Source organism: Camelina sativa, chromosome 4 (assembly GCF_000633955.1).
Source record: "Camelina sativa cultivar DH55 chromosome 4, Cs, whole genome shotgun sequence".
NCBI classification, from domain to species: Eukaryota; Viridiplantae; Streptophyta; class Magnoliopsida; order Brassicales; family Brassicaceae; genus Camelina; species Camelina sativa.
The window spans coordinates 2,036,858-2,053,050 of NC_025688.1; the positions used below are offsets into that span (position 1 = coordinate 2,036,858).

At 32.5% G+C, this 16,193-nt stretch overlaps 3 protein-coding genes across 3 annotated transcripts; all 3 read right to left on the minus strand.

The window, feature by feature from the left end:
• On the minus strand, positions 2,124–3,602 carry LOC104779567 (F-box protein PP2-B1-like). The gene is made up of 3 exons (XM_010503932.2): positions 3,216–3,602; positions 2,978–3,096; positions 2,124–2,892 (listed from the first exon to the last, which is right to left on the minus strand). Exons 1-3 carry the CDS (start codon positions 3,534–3,536, stop codon positions 2,319–2,321), a joined length of 1,014 nt encoding a protein of 337 aa, XP_010502234.1. The 5' UTR covers positions 3,537–3,602; the 3' UTR covers positions 2,124–2,318.
• LOC104779568 (F-box protein At2g02240) lies at positions 4,192–5,728 on the minus strand. The gene is made up of 3 exons (XM_010503933.2): positions 5,277–5,728; positions 4,919–5,037; positions 4,192–4,811 (listed from the first exon to the last, which is right to left on the minus strand). Exons 1-3 carry the CDS (start codon positions 5,571–5,573, stop codon positions 4,397–4,399), a joined length of 831 nt encoding a protein of 276 aa, XP_010502235.1. The 5' UTR covers positions 5,574–5,728; the 3' UTR covers positions 4,192–4,396.
• Positions 12,731–14,396, minus strand: LOC104779569 (putative F-box protein PP2-B2). The gene is made up of 4 exons (XM_019244028.1): positions 14,082–14,396; positions 13,700–13,821; positions 13,233–13,609; positions 12,731–13,110 (listed from the first exon to the last, which is right to left on the minus strand). The coding sequence occupies exons 1-4, from the start codon at positions 14,391–14,393 to the stop codon at positions 12,731–12,733; spliced, it is 1,191 nt and encodes a 396-aa protein (XP_019099573.1). The 5' UTR covers positions 14,394–14,396.

The window sequence follows — 16,193 nt, forward strand, 5'->3', positions numbered from 1 at the left end:
CAAAGATGATATTTTGTCGTTGATAGACTTTTTCTTTTAATAGCGACAAATTTAGGAAGCGTTACTGCTACATTTATGTGTACCGTTAACTAAATTTTTTGTCCTTAGAATCTGTCACTAATTAATTTGAAAGAATGGAGAAAAGAAACTTACGTCTGTCAGCGTGAAAAAATGGATTCTCTTTTAGTTATATATATGTTACTATTTATTTTATATGTAGAAACTAATAGCTTGAATTTCGTTTGATTGTTTGAAAAGAAAAAGAAAAAGAAGACAAAACAAAACCAAAAAGTCTCACAATTTCTGCCATGATTTATTGCTTAAAGAAAAATAGGTTGTTTACACAACTTTCTTTCATGTTTTACTTGATTTATAAGTAATTGAGGGCAATGTAGATGAATGGTGGAATAAACATAGACATAAAAGACTATATTGCATAATAACAACATTAATTTTATTGTTCAAAGATTGTATTTTGTCGTTAATAGATTTTTTCTTTTAATAGCGACAAATTAAGGATGCGTTTGTGCTGCTTTTACGTGTAAAGCTAACACAATTTTTGTCATTAGAATCTGTCACTAATTAATTTGATAGAATCGAGAAAAGAAAGTAACACTTGTTAGTTTGAAAGATTCTCTCATAGTTATTTGTACGTTATGTTATGATTTAGTTTATATTTATAAAATAATAGCTTGATTTTCATTGCATTCTACAAAGAAAAAAAAATATATAGCTTGTCATTTTGATAAAACAAAACCAAAAAGTCTTGGATTTTTTGCCATGACTTATTTCTTAAAGAAAAATAGGCTGTTTACACAACTTTCTTTGGTGTTTTACTTGATTTATAAGTAATTGAAGGCAATGTAGGTGAATGGTGGAATGAACACAGACATAAAAGACTATATTGCATAATAAACTAATTAGCCTACATTCAAAGTTGGTTTACCATATAAGAAAACACTTATATAGTTTTCCTAGTGTGTGCATGATCTTTTCATAAAGAGATTAAATATTGTTTTACGTAGAAAGTTAAGATACGATTCCATGTTAATAATAAAATATTAAGGTCGATATCTATATTAATGAAGGAGACAGTCAAAGCATGTGACATCGACTATTCAACATCTACAAATAATCTTCAATTCCATGTGGCTCTTAATGGCTTCCATATAATCGTTAGTCTTCCATTCTGCAATAATGTTTTTTCTTTTCTTTCCGAAATTTGACTTAAGTGGTTTAATAATTTATTTATAGCTGATTTTGATATCATATTACAAATATAATGAGTTTGAAAAGTATTTAAAATATCATAGAAAACCTTGGTTAACCATATTACTGAACTCATTATTATTATTATTATTATTTTTGGATAAGAATGTAAATATCATTTCAAATAATTAAAAGTTTATATGAACATCACTCTTGCTTTGTCACAATTCCAGAGTCTTCTAATAACAAAAAACCCAAGATTGAGAATCAAAGCCCATAATGTTGTTTCTTTTTTTTTTTATTTTTTTTATGAATAAATAATTTTGTGTCTTTCTTAAAGGCCTTCGAAGTTAGATTAGATTTTTATGAACCCACATTTACTTGCTTTTGGGTTTTATATTCTTCACATCACAGAAAGTATTTTTGGGTTTTGCTTTTGAGATCAGTTAGCTTCACCGAACTATATCTTTTTCAGGCCTGATCTTGAAGTGTGAAGATAGTGGTTAAGAGATTGCTAGATTACAAGTTTCAGAATTATAATGAATCTAGGAGTTTCAGAAACTGTAATGAATTTTGGTAGATTGGAAAGTAAAACTGGTGATTGATTTATATGAGTTTTGTTTATTGATGATACTTTTTATAAAATTATGATACTTAAATTTAAATATGCAACCAAATCCGTTAAACTAGCCACGAATACATATAGTGCGTGCTTCTGTTAAAGTTTATATGAACATTTTGTCACATATAATGTGTACATCAGTTAAAGAATGTGTTTTGGCAAAATTTAAGAAAATTTGAAATTGTGAACTACAAAAATAATAACCAGTGCGACGCAGAGCAGAACAGAGCGGAAACAAAGGTCTATCTCGTGGCGAATGTGTGAATCGTGGACACATGTTGCAGCTATCATAAGACTTAAAAAAAAGAGTTGTATATATTGAGCTTTGAAGTGTAGAATGAAGACTCAAAAATATGGGAGACATAAGAATTATGAACCATCTTACTTGTTGCTATTCAGATGTTAATTCACAAGAGAGACAATTCTCAAATCAAGAACTCCAGACACTCAAAGAGACATTTAAAAGACACAAAGTTCTTAGATCAAATCAGTTTCTTCTTTCAGGCCTTAACTCAAATCCCTGAATAATCAAACCACTCTTCCAATGTCCATTCTCAGTCTCCATCATACTAATCTCAATCTCATCACTGTCTTCATCACAACCTCCATCGCTGATGTAAAACTTCCCAAGCTCCACTTCACTCCATCCATCTCCTCTCTCCTTCGGCTCCTCCACATTCCTCCTATCACTCTTCCTCACTCCTTCATCTTCTTCTTCTTCCTCTTCTTCATGTTCTCTCCAAGCCCCCCGCATCCACGGCCGCCTCATTCTAAACGCTCTAGAAACCATCGCGTACGAAATCCCCGAGTAACCAACAAAATCGCTGCTTGAATCCTCCGCCCCGCCGGATTCAAGAAACACTGATCTCTTGGTAGCTTCTTTGCCCACAAAACCAACTCCAGCTTCCACAGGTACAGAATCAAACCCGTATGATCTATTATATGCCCTCTTGAACACTACGTAAACCGAGTAATGTGTCCCTTTCGATAACATTCCACACCTTATCTTCCCACGAACCTCAAACCAACACACATTACGCAACTCAGCCACTTTCTCAAACCTGAAAAATTCAAATCTAAGTAAACAAACTTTGCAATAGCACAATTTCAAAAACAGAGGAAAACAAAAAGATAAGAACTTTTTACTTAGATTCAGGAACTGTAATCCATTGCCAATAAGCAGAAGAATCTCCCCAAATGATCTTCAAATCCATAGCTGATAACATATAACACTTCTTCCCACTAGCTTTGTCCAACCAAAAGCTCTGATTTTTATCCCCAAAAACAAACAAAATCAGACATTTAGACAACAGAATCATAAAATTCAAAGGAAACAAAGCAAAACCCTGATTCCAAATTCCCGAATCGGATTCAAATTCGTTACCTTTTTGCCATCTTCAATCAAAACAGAATCATCAGCGAGAGATAAAAAGATCTCTTTTTTCGACAAATGATTCGCCGATCGAGGAACAACAAGTGACGAGTGCTCCGTCGGAAGAAACACCTCCCAAACCAAATCAGACTGAGCCGCCGATTTCACAGTTTTCGAAACCGAAGCCACAACGCAAGCATCTCGTGGACTAGTGTGTGAAATCACCATCGAGATACAATCTTCCGGCAATGTATCGAATCGTGTCGTCACAGCGATCTCTTCGCTCCGGCTACTACTACTCCCTCCTCCTCCTCCGCCGTGAATTTGCTCCATAGTGTTCTTTTAGGAATCTGAATTTAGGAATCTGCGAAGTGGATATTTATGAAACGGTGTGATGATGTGTTGTGAGCGTGTTAATGAAATGGATATTTATATCGGTAGGCTCGTGATTCGCGAAAGACTTAGAGGTTAAGATTTTAATATGAGTTTACGATAACACCCTTGTAAGTAAGTGTTAACGTCTTCATAATAGAATCTCAAAAGTTTTTTTTTTTTTTTTTGAGAAAAGATTTGGTCTTTATGAAATCAGGCAAAGCAAGTGACTTTGTAACGTGTTTAACTTACCTATGAAGTCTTTCTTTATTACTCAACGAGTTTATGACGAAGAGATATGTTTAGAATTAATCCCCAAAGCCAAAATCTTTATCAAGATTCATGTAAGTAAGGTTTTTATTCATGTGTCATTCTATTTCTAGCTAAGTCTGTAAAAGCATTGTGGATGACTGGATGATAAGAAGATAATAAAAATACAAACTGTTTCATGTGATGATGCATTGAGAATGATGAAATAATAAGATAAATTACTTCTAGCCAAGTGTCATGAATAAAAATCCAAAATAAAAGATAAGTTACTTCTCTTACTCCTCCTTACTAAGTAAACAAAGCATACAAAAGCATTGAGAATGATGAAAAAATAAAGACAAGTCTCTATAGAAGTTTATGCATTTGAGAGTGATGAAATATATATCATACATAATCAAAAACCCAAGTTCACACACATTACAAATCCAAAACGTTAAGAAGTTAGTCATGGTACAATACAACAAAGTGTTTCATCACTTGCTTAGATATATAAGTGAAGCAAACAAACATAAACCGGAATGGCTTTGGTTCTTACTTTTAAGGGGTTTTTTTTAATTTGCAGGGCGGAATTCGATTCCTTGAATGATCAAACCTCGTTTCCAATACGGTGACTTGATCTCAATAACACTCAACTCAACTTCATCACAACTTGCTTCGTTGAAGAATTCACCTAGCTCAGCTTCCATCCACCCATCCTCTCTTTCCTCCGGTTTCGTTACATCTCCCGTTTCTCTTTCTCCCCTACGAGCCCGAGGTCCAACAAAATATATGAATCTTTTAGAAGTTTCTTGTCCCACCAAACCAAGTCCAACTTCTACCGGCAAATGCCCTAATCGAGGACATCCGTCTTTTGTCTTGAAGACAATGTAAGCCGAGTAACGAGTTCCAGGAGATAGCACACGAGTGCTTGTCTTGCCACGAACCTCAAACCAACATACATCAAGAAGCTCTGCTATTTTATCAAATCTACATCACAACAATATATTGTGTTAACATCATCATCATCATCATCATCTCATCATTGCCAATTCTGAGAGGACTAGTACAATCAAAGGGGCAAAAAAGGGAGTTACCTAGCTTCAGGGATTGAAATCCATTGCCAATACTGAGGACTACTTCCCCATGTGATCCAAAGTTCCTTTGAAGATAACATGATACACCTTTTCCCACTAGCTTTTTCTAACCAAAAGCTCTTTGGTTTTTGGAAAAGATAATTAAAAAAAAAAAAAAGATTTAGAAATTCACATCTACACCAAAATGTTCCATCGTATCAAGAATATTATGAAATAAGGTTTTCAATCAAATCCTTTTTCCATAATTTACCTAACAGAACCCAATCATTCAACACATGAAGTTCAATTTGAACCCTAGACAGTTCTATAACCTATGCTTAGAATTAGATACATCTGACAATATATAAATTAAATATACCTTTCTGCCATCTTCGATTAGAACAGGATTGTGGCAGAGAGCGAGATAAAGCTCCTTCTTCGATGCAAAAACTGGCGATGGAGGAATCAGAGAGGAATAATCCGGCGGAAGAAACTTCTCCCATACGTTATCGGAGTTAGCAGCCGATTCAAAGGTTTTCGAAACCGACGCAGCGACGCACGCGTCTCGTGGACTTGTGAAAGAGATTATGTTAGAGATGCAATCCTCCGGCAAGCCATCAAAAGGTGATGGCCCTGGACCAACGATCTCTCCACCTGTATGATTTTGCCCCATCATCGATGATCGATCTGTGTCTTTGATCAAAACTCGACTGTGTTTATAGATTCCTCGTGAGTTCTGTCTGACTCTTTCAAAAACTCGCCTCTGTTGTCTTAAAAGGAAGAATATGGGTGCAAATGGTTGCAAGGTTGAAGAGATTGAATAAGTTGAAAAAAATTATTCAACCAATTTTCACCATTTGCATTGTAAAGGTTGAAGATGTTGGAAAAAATTATTCAGCTCGTTCAACTTAAAAAGTTGAAAAAATAAACTAATCCTACAACAAAAATATTCAACTTGTTCAACCACTATTTTGGAGATGAATAAATTGAATATTATTTAACCCAATTTTGTTCAACCCATTTTTTCAATTTTAAATAACTATTTGCACCCTATGATTCGTGTAAAGGTAATGTCGTGTCGTGCGCAGATATTTTGCAAAAAGTTACCCTTTTCGCTTCATGGTTTAATGTTGGTTAGTTGGTTTTGCTCAGTGGTGGTTATGAAAAATTATACACTAATTAACCAATTGAACCGACTATGATAGATTTTATCATTTTAATCATTTTAAGGCTTGGTAAAAAAATAGCAAAGGTAAAAGTGATTTTATGATTAAAATGTTCTTTTTAATATGGAGATTTCCAAAACGCCATTTATTCAAAAATACATTTTCTCTCGAAAGTTTATTAAATATTATTTGATTCAGATATGACACCACTAATTTGGTGTTTTGTTTTACATCATTGGAACAAAATTAAGCTGTTAAAAATTTATTAATTTATCAGTTCCAATAAATTAAACTGTTATAAATAATTTTTTTGACATACTATTTTTTATATGTATGATAGTCAAAATATAAATTTTGAATAAATACATGATTCATCAACCTTATTAGTAGTTATCATATTACGCTAAAAAGTAGGAAAAGAAGATTCAACAACAATTCTATTTTCAATCCATTAACTCAAGTAATAAACCAAATCCATTAGAGAAATCTTTGTGTCAAACATATTTTTCTGGTTTTTTTCATCTATTTATATGAAAATTTGGATCATTATTCTTCTATATATTTAAGATATAGATAACTAAATACATATTTGTTTTACTTCTAATATGTTGAATTAATATTGGTTAATTATCAAAATTTGAGTCTAATTTTTTTCTTTAACTCTTTCAAGAATGTCACAACCACTATTAAAGATGTTCATTTTTTACCTGTAAATTAGATTATTTTAAAATTTTTTTTTATGTTATTCGTATTTTAACTATTAGTATATATGCACTTAATGGTTTTTTTTCGGCTTTTCAATGAATGGAACATATATTTTTATTAACTATTCGAATATATATATATTTGTTGTTAAATTAGTTTCGACTTATGTAATTAAGATGTTTACTTTAGATTTTTTTTTTTATATTTGTCTTATTTAAATATTATGTTTGAATTATATATCTCTCACAATGCAGTTATCATGCAAGGTGTGACATTTGTCGCTTTTCTTGTGAACATTCTTGTCAGAATACAAATGTCATAGTTCCAATATATAGTCTTACTCGTCAAAGAACTTAGAGATGAGTTTTTTCGTCAAGAAAATATTTTGTTTTCTCTAATTTAGATAAATTTCTTTCTCGTAAGGTTGTTTATACTTACACATTTTATTGGTTGCTATATGCTTTTCTTATTGTTGATGATCATCTGGTTTTGTGATAGATCAAGTTGGTGAAGATTCTAATCGAGAATGGTGAGAATAATGGTAAAAATAATGATTTGTACTAGCGCATTGCTCCTTATTCTGATAAAAAACAATAGCTTTTTTTCAGATCATTTTTTTTTTATCCTCATCTTTTCTTCTTCTTTGTCTTAATTTTGCCTTAATGTAGGAGGTTGGAAATTGACAAAATATTTTTGAAACAATTTGTTTAATTAATTTATTGACCAATGTCCAAGATATCTTGCTTAATTAGAAAAATGCTTTTATCTACTAAACAATAATTTATTGGTACTAGAAAATAATATTTTTATGTAGCTTAAGATTATTGCGTTGTAAATAGTCAGCTATTTTTCAGTAATTTTATATTTTGTTGTACATTTGAGGTACAAATAAAGCCTATTGTTTTACTCCGTAATCGTATTATATTAATTAGGAAGTACAAATATAAAACCAACCTTAAAATGTGTAAAAAATTACATTTAATTGTCATTAGAAAAACTTAATTACAATTAAATAAATATTTCTAATTAAAAAAACGAAAATAGGGGAACATCAAACAAAATAAATTCTAGAAAAGAAAAAAAAAATCTGTTAGAGTCGCTTGCAAAACTAGACCCCTAACTTGAGTCAACTGCAAAACTGACTATCTTTTTTTCTCTCTCCAACATTTGCCACTTTCTCCCAATTAAATCCTTATGTATTCGTTGTATTCACAAAAATGTCATTATTTCTAATTTATTTGAATTTCTTGCGAAAATGTTTATTACATTCATATCCTCATCTTCTTCTTTTATTTACGGTTGTGTCACCGCCATCAATTTTCCAACAACCATGAACAACCAAATTTGAAGCTCTTAAAGCTTCAACAACCTGAATTTGTAAGCTTAAATAACATCCAATGCTATGAGAACTTCATTTTCTTCCATTTCCTCTCCATTTTAATCCAAGAAAATTTGAAAGTGCATTCATCTTGTTATATGTCATGATTCTTGGATAGTGATTAAATTGGTGTTGGGTTTCTTCCTCGGTGCTTGACATTGCGAAACAACCACCGATAAGGTTATTTTCCGGTAGATTTCGTGATTTTCTTTGTTTTTTTTTGCGAAATTAGACTTCATTTGTTAGTCTAACCGTCATAATATCATGTAAAGTCTACTATGTGGTCAATTTTGCAATTAAAAATTTATCGAGTTTCGAGCCTATAGACTGAAATTTCAGTTTTCTTAATTTCATTTGAAAACAAAAAAATATGGTTGAGACTGCATTATAACCTTTCTGTTGGATATTGCGTTTGCAGTCTACTAAGGAGTATTTTTGCAATTGATCAAATTCTTGACTTTTTAGTTATGACTGTCGGACGAAGTCTTCTTCCGATAATAAAAGAGTAGACTTCTATAGTGGCTATTTTTGGATTTGACCAAAATATAAAAACATTGAATTTAATATTATTGATATAAAATTAATTAGTTGACTCCAAAAGAAGTCTACTAGTTAAAAAAATTAAAATGTTGGTCAACTCCAAAAATGACCACGGCAGATTGCAAACGAAGTCAACATTCCTGGAGACTTCGTACGTAGTCCACTTGGCGAAAGTCAAACTTGGTCAATTGCAAAACTAACCACAACGAAGTTTACTTTTTTTAGTTGACGGATAGATGAAGTCTACTTGTCAGCTAGAAGTCTACTACCAAGTCAATGGTTTGGTCAATTGCAAAAATAACCAGAGTTGACTGTAATCGAAGTTAACTTGTTGAAACTTCCTAAGAAGTCTACTCTGTTCTATGTTTTTAATTGCAAAACTGACCAAAAAATTAACAAAGGAAGATAACAAAAGAAGTCAACTATCCTAGTAGACTTCATCCGGTGTCTGCTTTATTAAATTGTAATTGCAAACATAGACCACACAAAATAGACTTCAAGGGAAGTATCTTCATAGAGGCTAGTTTATGTCTACAAGGTTGATATTAACATGAAGTCTTCATAATTTGAAAACCAATTTATTGCAAATTGGTGAATAATTTTAAAGATTTTCTTGTTGTATTCTTTGATATATGATATGTATTTGCCTCTGTATGTTTTTGAAATGATAATATATTATACATATGGAAAAATCAAGTTTTTGGTTTTCTTAGGCAGTTAGGTCATTAACTTAGACTTATTTTGGAAGTCAACGTGTGGGAGTTCTGTGTGAAGTCTGTATAATTGAAAAAGTCTTTAATTGAAAATATAAAAAGAACTTTTTTGATTTTTTAGTTCGAAGATGAAGCGGCGGGGTTGAAGAATACAGAGTTCGGCGAGATATGGTACAAATTATAATAATTATAATAATCCTGGTTTTAGAAAACCAATTTCGGTTTATTTGTAATGATTATGTCGACGACTTCTCTGGCAGACTTCTGCATGGGAAACTGAACCATCTGCAAATCAATCAAATCAATTTAATATTTGTAATGATTATGCTGAAGACTTATCTGAAAGACTTCTTCTAAGAATATAGAATTCTACAATTATAAGTATGAAATGAAGTGATATATAAATTTTTTAAGAATTACCCAACTGTGAATGATTTCAGTCTCCAACACTACAATTAAGGGTATTCTTAGCTATTAGTTGTTACACTAAATCTTATTGAAATTATAAATTTCTATGATTTTTTTTTCCAGTTTTTGGATAATTTGACAAATTAGAAGAGAAATCTGACTTTATAAAAATGTCGACGACTTCTCTGGTAGACTCTGCACGAGAAACTGAACCGTCTCCAAATCAATCAAATCAATTTAATATTTGTAATGATTATGCTGAAGACTTATCCGAAAGACTTCTTCTAAGAATATAGAATTCTACAATTATAAGTATGAAATGAAGTGATATATAAACTTTTTAAGAATTACCCAACTGTGAATGATTTCAGTCTCCAACACTACAATGAAGGGTATTCTTAACTATTAGTTGTTACACTAAACNTCTGTGTGAAGTCTGTATAATTGAAAAAGTCTTTAATTGAAAATATAAAAAGAACTTNTAGAAGAGAAACCTGCCATAATTTTATAAAAATTATATTTTTTATTATGTCGACGACTTCTCTGGTAGACTTCTGCACGAGAAACTGAACCGTCAGCAAATCAATCAAATCAATTTAATATTTGTAATGATTATGCTGAAGACTTATCTAGAAAACTTCTTCCTGGGAAACCGTACTTTAAACTACAAATCTCAAATTTTTAATTAAAAAATACAAAAATAATTTATAATAATAATTAAATTAATAAAAAAATAAAAAAAATCAAAATCTCAATTATTTACAAACATATTCTGGGTAATTCTCTTCCACTGTCACTGCTCCACCGCCCCATCTTCTGTTTAATCTTCTCCTCCGGCTGTAAAATTCTCGGTCTCCACCATTTCTTGTTTAATCTTCTCCTCTGCCTGTAAAATTAAAGACAAGAACAAGCTTTGGTAAAAAATCTGACTTCAAGCAATTAAATCATAAAAATCCAAATAAAAGTTGAGATCAAACTCGAAAAAGAAAGAACTAAACTTTTTCCAACAGATTACCCAATAACAATTCTCAGATCCAAATAAGAAAACCATGTAGAACCCAAATTCAACCAACATAAAACTAAAAACCTAGATTTGGTAGGTAGATATGAAAACAAAACCTTTGGGATTAGATTTGAATATGAATGAAGGTAAGATCTGGAGGGAGATTCGTAGAGTCACATTTGCATAACTTCTTCAACAAAAAACAAGAGAGAAAAAAGAGGATAGATTGGAGTTTTCATATTTATCTTTGTAACTACTAAATATTTTGTGGGTATATGTAGCTGAATTTTTGAGAGCAACAATATTGAAAATTTTGAGAGAGAAATTTTGGAGAGAGAGAGATCACATAAAAAATTAGGGTTGACTTAGAGAGAGAAGTATATATATGGTTAAATTAAATTATCCGGTTAGGTTAAAATCAAAGAATCAGTACGTAGCTATCGGTTTGGTTAAATTATCGGTGAAATTAAAATAATATAATATTAATAGTTGATGGCATAACAAAGTCAACCACCAATAATCTGTAGAGAAATCTACTTAAGCAAACCCTAAATCAAATAATTTTTGCCTAATCAACCTTTTCTTGTTAAATTTATTTTACACGTTAGTTATATCTTTTTACTTACTTTACAACTATATCAAAGATTTCACAAAGGTTTAAATAATTTTATTCATTACATGCAAATGTTTTATTGACATGTTTTCAATAAACATTTTTAAAATACAAAAATTATAATATAAGCAACAAATTATTAATCACAAACCATTATAAATAACATAATAACAAAATAAATTATTATACATTTTCATCAAAAAAAAAAGTTCAGTCCGCGGTTTTCCGCGGGAGAGTACCTAATAACCAATTATATTCAGTGACAAAAACAGAAATTGAAGCTGTTTGTGACAGCTTAAAAAACGTTGGGCATTAACATTATAACTTAGAAGATATCTAAGTTGAAATAAAAATTAGACATGGCTAATGATAAACCAATTTTCTGTTTTATTTTCTCACGTTTAGACATTACCATAATTTATATGGTCATGGTCAGAGATTTATTGTTCCTCGATTTGATTTAGTTAATATTTTTCACCATTCAACATTAGTATCAAATAAATTCAGAAAACGAATCTGCCGGAAAAATGTAAACTTTATTGACTGGATCATATGATTATTTTGCCATTCAAGTAAATATTAAAGAGAAAAAGAAGCATTCATTATATAGAAAATACGTATCTAATGAATGACATAATGTCCACCAAAACTATTTAATTTTTTTTTGAAAAACAGTAAATGAATAAATGATAGTTATAATATTGAACACATAACTTATGTTAATTCGTTTTCTCTATCAGAAATGGTTTGTAAAGTGTCGAAACGAGGCATATATTTTATATCCGTGACCGTAAGTGATGATCTTTGCTGGTTAAAGACTTATTGTCATACTCCGATCATAGCCTTTTAATATATCGTCTTCAAAGATTCTGAAAAAAAATTCAAAAAAAAGTTTGCCTTTATCTAATCACTCAAAGCAAGTAATTAAGTACCTTTTGTTTCGTGTTTATCTTACTTGTGAAGTCTTTGAACCAGAGAAAATTATATAATCAAACTTTTAGTCAGGAAAAGTCAACAATATATAAATTGATGAATCTTTGTTAAGATCTGTGTCATGTCTACAAAATTTATACTTTTTTTATTCGATTTCTGTTGTTCTCGGCTAAGTAAAGTGTACAAAAGCATTGTAGATGATATAAGAAAATAAAGTACAATTTCTTTTGTTGAGTTTGTACATGTGAGAAAGATAACAACAGAATACACAAACGAGCATTTAATACTTTGTGCTACAATACAGCAAAGCTTTTCACTAGCTTTAGAAGCATACAAACATAAACCGGAATCAATCATGGAAACCGGGTATTACTTTACCGGATTTTGGTAGGGCGGAACTCTATCCCCTGAATGATCAAACCGCGCTTCCAATAAGGAGTCTTAGTCTCAAGAACACTTGTTGCAATGTCATCAATACCTGATGCATTGAAGAATTCACCAAGCTCAGCTTCCATCCATCCATCATTTCTCATTTTTGGTTTCGTTACATCTCTCGTTTCTCTGTCTCTCCTTCGATCCGGAGGCGGCCCAACAAAGTATATGAATCTTTGAGAAGATTCTTGTCCCACTAATCCAACTGTAGCTTCTGCTGGCACATCCCCCAGATTAGGGCATCTATCCTTTGTCTTAAACACAATGTAAGCCGAGTAACGAGTTCCAGGAGATAGGTATTTAGTACTCATGCCCCCTCGGACTTCAAACCAACACACATTGAGAAGCTCTGGTACTTCTTCAAACCTGCATGCGTGTGCAACATTTTACCCATCATCATCATCATACTTGTGTGATTACAATAGATTTGAGTGATAAAANAACCGCGCTTCCAATAAGGAGTCTTAGTCTCAAGAACACTTGTTGCAATGTCATCAATACCTGATGCATTGAAGAATTCACCAAGCTCAGCTTCCATCCATCCATCATTTCTCATTTTTGGTTTCGTTACATCTCTCGTTTCTCTGTCTCTCCTTCGATCCGGAGGCGGCCCAACAAAGTATATGAATCTTTGAGAAGATTCTTGTCCCACTAATCCAACTGTAGCTTCTGCTGGCACATCCCCCAGATTAGGGCATCTATCCTTTGTCTTAAACACAATGTAAGCCGAGTAACGAGTTCCAGGAGATAGGTATTTAGTACTCATGCCCCCTCGGACTTCAAACCAACACACATTGAGAAGCTCTGGTACTTCTTCAAACCTGCATGCGTGTGCAACATTTTACCCATCATCATCATCATACTTGTGTGATTACAATAGATTTGAGTGATAAAAAAAAGGAGTAACCTACCTAGCTTCAGGAAGTGAGATCCATCGCCAATACTGAGGAGTATTAACCCATGTGATCCACATATCTTTCTTCGGAGATAACATGATACACTTTTTCCCATACCCTCTCTCTAACCAGGAGCTCTTTTATTTTTCCAAAATAAAATAAATAATTAAAAAATCAAAACAATTAGAAATATTCAATAGATACATGGATTATAACTTCTGAAATCAAGTTTTCAAATCAAATCCATTTCACCATAATTAAGGATTATTGTAAATGTAATCCTTAATTATGGTGAAATGGATTTGATTTGAAAAACTTGATTTCAGAATAACTCGTAATTATCAAATCCATTTCACCATAATTATCAAACATAACTCGTAATAATATATATATGTACCTTTTTGCCATCGTCGATTAGAATAGGATTGTCGCATAAAGCGAAATAGAGCTCCTTCTTTGATGAAAAAACTCGCGATGGAGGAACTAGAGATGGATAATCCGATGGGAGAAACTTGTCCCATACGCTATCGGATTGGACAGCTGATTCAAAGGTTTTAGAAACCGTAGCGGCGACGCAAGCGTCCCTTGGACTAGTAAAAGATATTATGTTGGAGATGCAATCCTCTGGCAAGTCATCGAACGGTGAAGGCCCGGAGACAATTGCTACTCCCCCTCCATTTCTTAAGTCAACGCTTTGTTTGTGGCCCATTTGTTGTTGCTTCTATCTGTATAATCTTTCTTCGTCTGTAAGCTCAGAATTTAAAGACATCGTCTAAAGTCCCCTCTCTGCCGCTAAAATATTCATTAAAAAAAAGACTCGTTTTAAGTCGTCAACTCATATTTACGAAAGATTACCCTTCTTTGCATCAGTGTGCACGTTTTAATTATTGTCTCCTTCCGCCACGCTCCATGTGTTTAACGTCGGTTTTGATTTTTAGTACTATATTCTAACTAAGAAAACAAAACCATATAATAAAATCATTGCAACATTGTTAAGGAATTGTCTTAAGTCGCCTCTATTGTTAAAGGAATATCTGACTCTTTCTAAGTTAACTCCGTTTTTATCAAGGAATAGATTAATAGAAAATGACTCAAACTAGCCTCCTTGTAAGTTCCCCTTTCACGTTGCATGTTTTTTTTTTCTAACTGTTGCATGGTTGGTTTATTTTTGTAAGAAAGCCAAATTTACTATTTGCTTTGGTTTGCAAATTTCTAAGTGAAATCATGATTCACCTAGAGATAGTTTATTACGCTAACAAAATTAATCTCTTTTACCTAAGAGAAAGTTGAGAAACAATAAAAAGTTTAGTTGAGAAACAATAAAAAGTTTTAACTTGCTTTATACGTATGTGATCCAAAAACAGAACCGGGTAATTTTCAAACCGTTCTTCCACACAGTAAACCGGTATTACGTTTTGGTAGGCCGGAATCCAATTCCTTGAATGATCAATCCACGCTTCCGATAAGGTGAAGTAATATCTACAACACTTAGCTCAATTTCATCACATCCCAGTGATGATCCTCCTTCATTGAAGAATTCTCCAATTTCTGCTTCTATCCATCCATCGTCTCTTTCCTTTGATCTCATTAGCTCTCCCTCTTTGCCCACTTTTTAATTTTATCCGTAGACTCATCGAAGCATATGAATCTTAATATTAGGAGGTTTTTGTCCCACCAATCCAATTCCAACGTGTATGGGCAAATCGCGGAAGCCATGACATCCAGTGTTTGCGATGTACACTACATAAGCTGAGTTATGAGTTCGTGGAGAGAGGATTCGAGTATTCATCCAACCATGGATCTCGAAAGTGATAACAGAACAACACCAAAAGAAGAGTTTTTGGTTCCTACTCAAAACGACAGTACTTTGGGAAAGGAAGTAATGGGCCAAACCAAGTTATCGAAGCCCAACAAGACAAATCAAGTTGTCGAAGCCAAGTCCAAGTCCAGCAAGCTTGAATCACCTTCTCCAACGGTTCTCTCACAAGAAGACAAACGACGAGGCAAACAACCTGTCGAAGACCGTACAGAGACAATTAAGCTGTCAAACCGTTTTACCACTCTTGATCCGTCCTGCTCAAAAAGATCATGACATCTGACAGAACACTCTATACTAGTCCAGAACATATCTAGGGTTTATGGTGTCAAGTATAAATAAGGTTGTAAATCATCTCTTGTAACTGTCGTTTTGAATAGGAACCAAAAACTCTTGTTTTGGTGTTGTTGTGTTATCAGAAAGCACATACATCAAGAAAGCTCCGGTACTTTTTCAAACCTACATACTGTATATAACACATTAGGTGCAACATTTTTTCCTATCATCTTGATTACGACATATCACTACATAAATCATGTGTGTGTAATATATTTTCTTATTTTTATTCTCCTGGATTTAGAATTCAAATCCTAATATGAATTATAATATTGCGAGGATTACCTAGATTCAGGAATTGAGATCCATTGCCAATATTGAAGACTATTTCCCCATGTGATCGCGAGTTGCTTAATA

What these genes read in the sequence shown, in the direction of transcription:
- LOC104779567 (XM_010503932.2), bottom strand. Translation starts at nt 3,536, where the DNA reads ATGGAGCAAATTCACGGCGGAGGAGGAGGAGGGAGTAGTAGTAGCCGG. An exon ending in TGATTGAAGATGGCAAAAAG is followed by an intron (nt 3,097 to 3,215) that starts GTAACGAATTTG and finishes GATAAAAATCAG; the next exon opens with AGCTTTTGGTTGGACAAAGC. An exon ending in ATTACAGTTCCTGAATCTAA is followed by an intron (nt 2,893 to 2,977) that starts GTAAAAAGTTCT and finishes TGAATTTTTCAG; the next exon opens with GTTTGAGAAAGTGGCTGAGT.
- LOC104779568 (XM_010503933.2), bottom strand. Translation starts at nt 5,573, where the DNA reads ATGATGGGGCAAAATCATACAGGTGGAGAGATCGTTGGTCCAGGGCCA. An exon ending in TAATCGAAGATGGCAGAAAG is followed by an intron (nt 5,038 to 5,276) that starts GTATATTTAATT and finishes CAAAAACCAAAG; the next exon opens with AGCTTTTGGTTAGAAAAAGC. An exon ending in ATTTCAATCCCTGAAGCTAG is followed by an intron (nt 4,812 to 4,918) that starts GTAACTCCCTTT and finishes GTTGTGATGTAG; the next exon opens with ATTTGATAAAATAGCAGAGC.
- LOC104779569 (XM_019244028.1), bottom strand. Translation starts at nt 14,393, where the DNA reads ATGGGCCACAAACAAAGCGTTGACTTAAGAAATGGAGGGGGAGTAGCA. An exon ending in TAATCGACGATGGCAAAAAG is followed by an intron (nt 13,822 to 14,081) that starts GTACATATATAT and finishes GAAAAATAAAAG; the next exon opens with AGCTCCTGGTTAGAGAGAGG. An exon ending in ATCTCACTTCCTGAAGCTAG is followed by an intron (nt 13,610 to 13,699) that starts GTAGGTTACTCC and finishes ACACGCATGCAG; the next exon opens with GTTTGAAGAAGTACCAGAGC.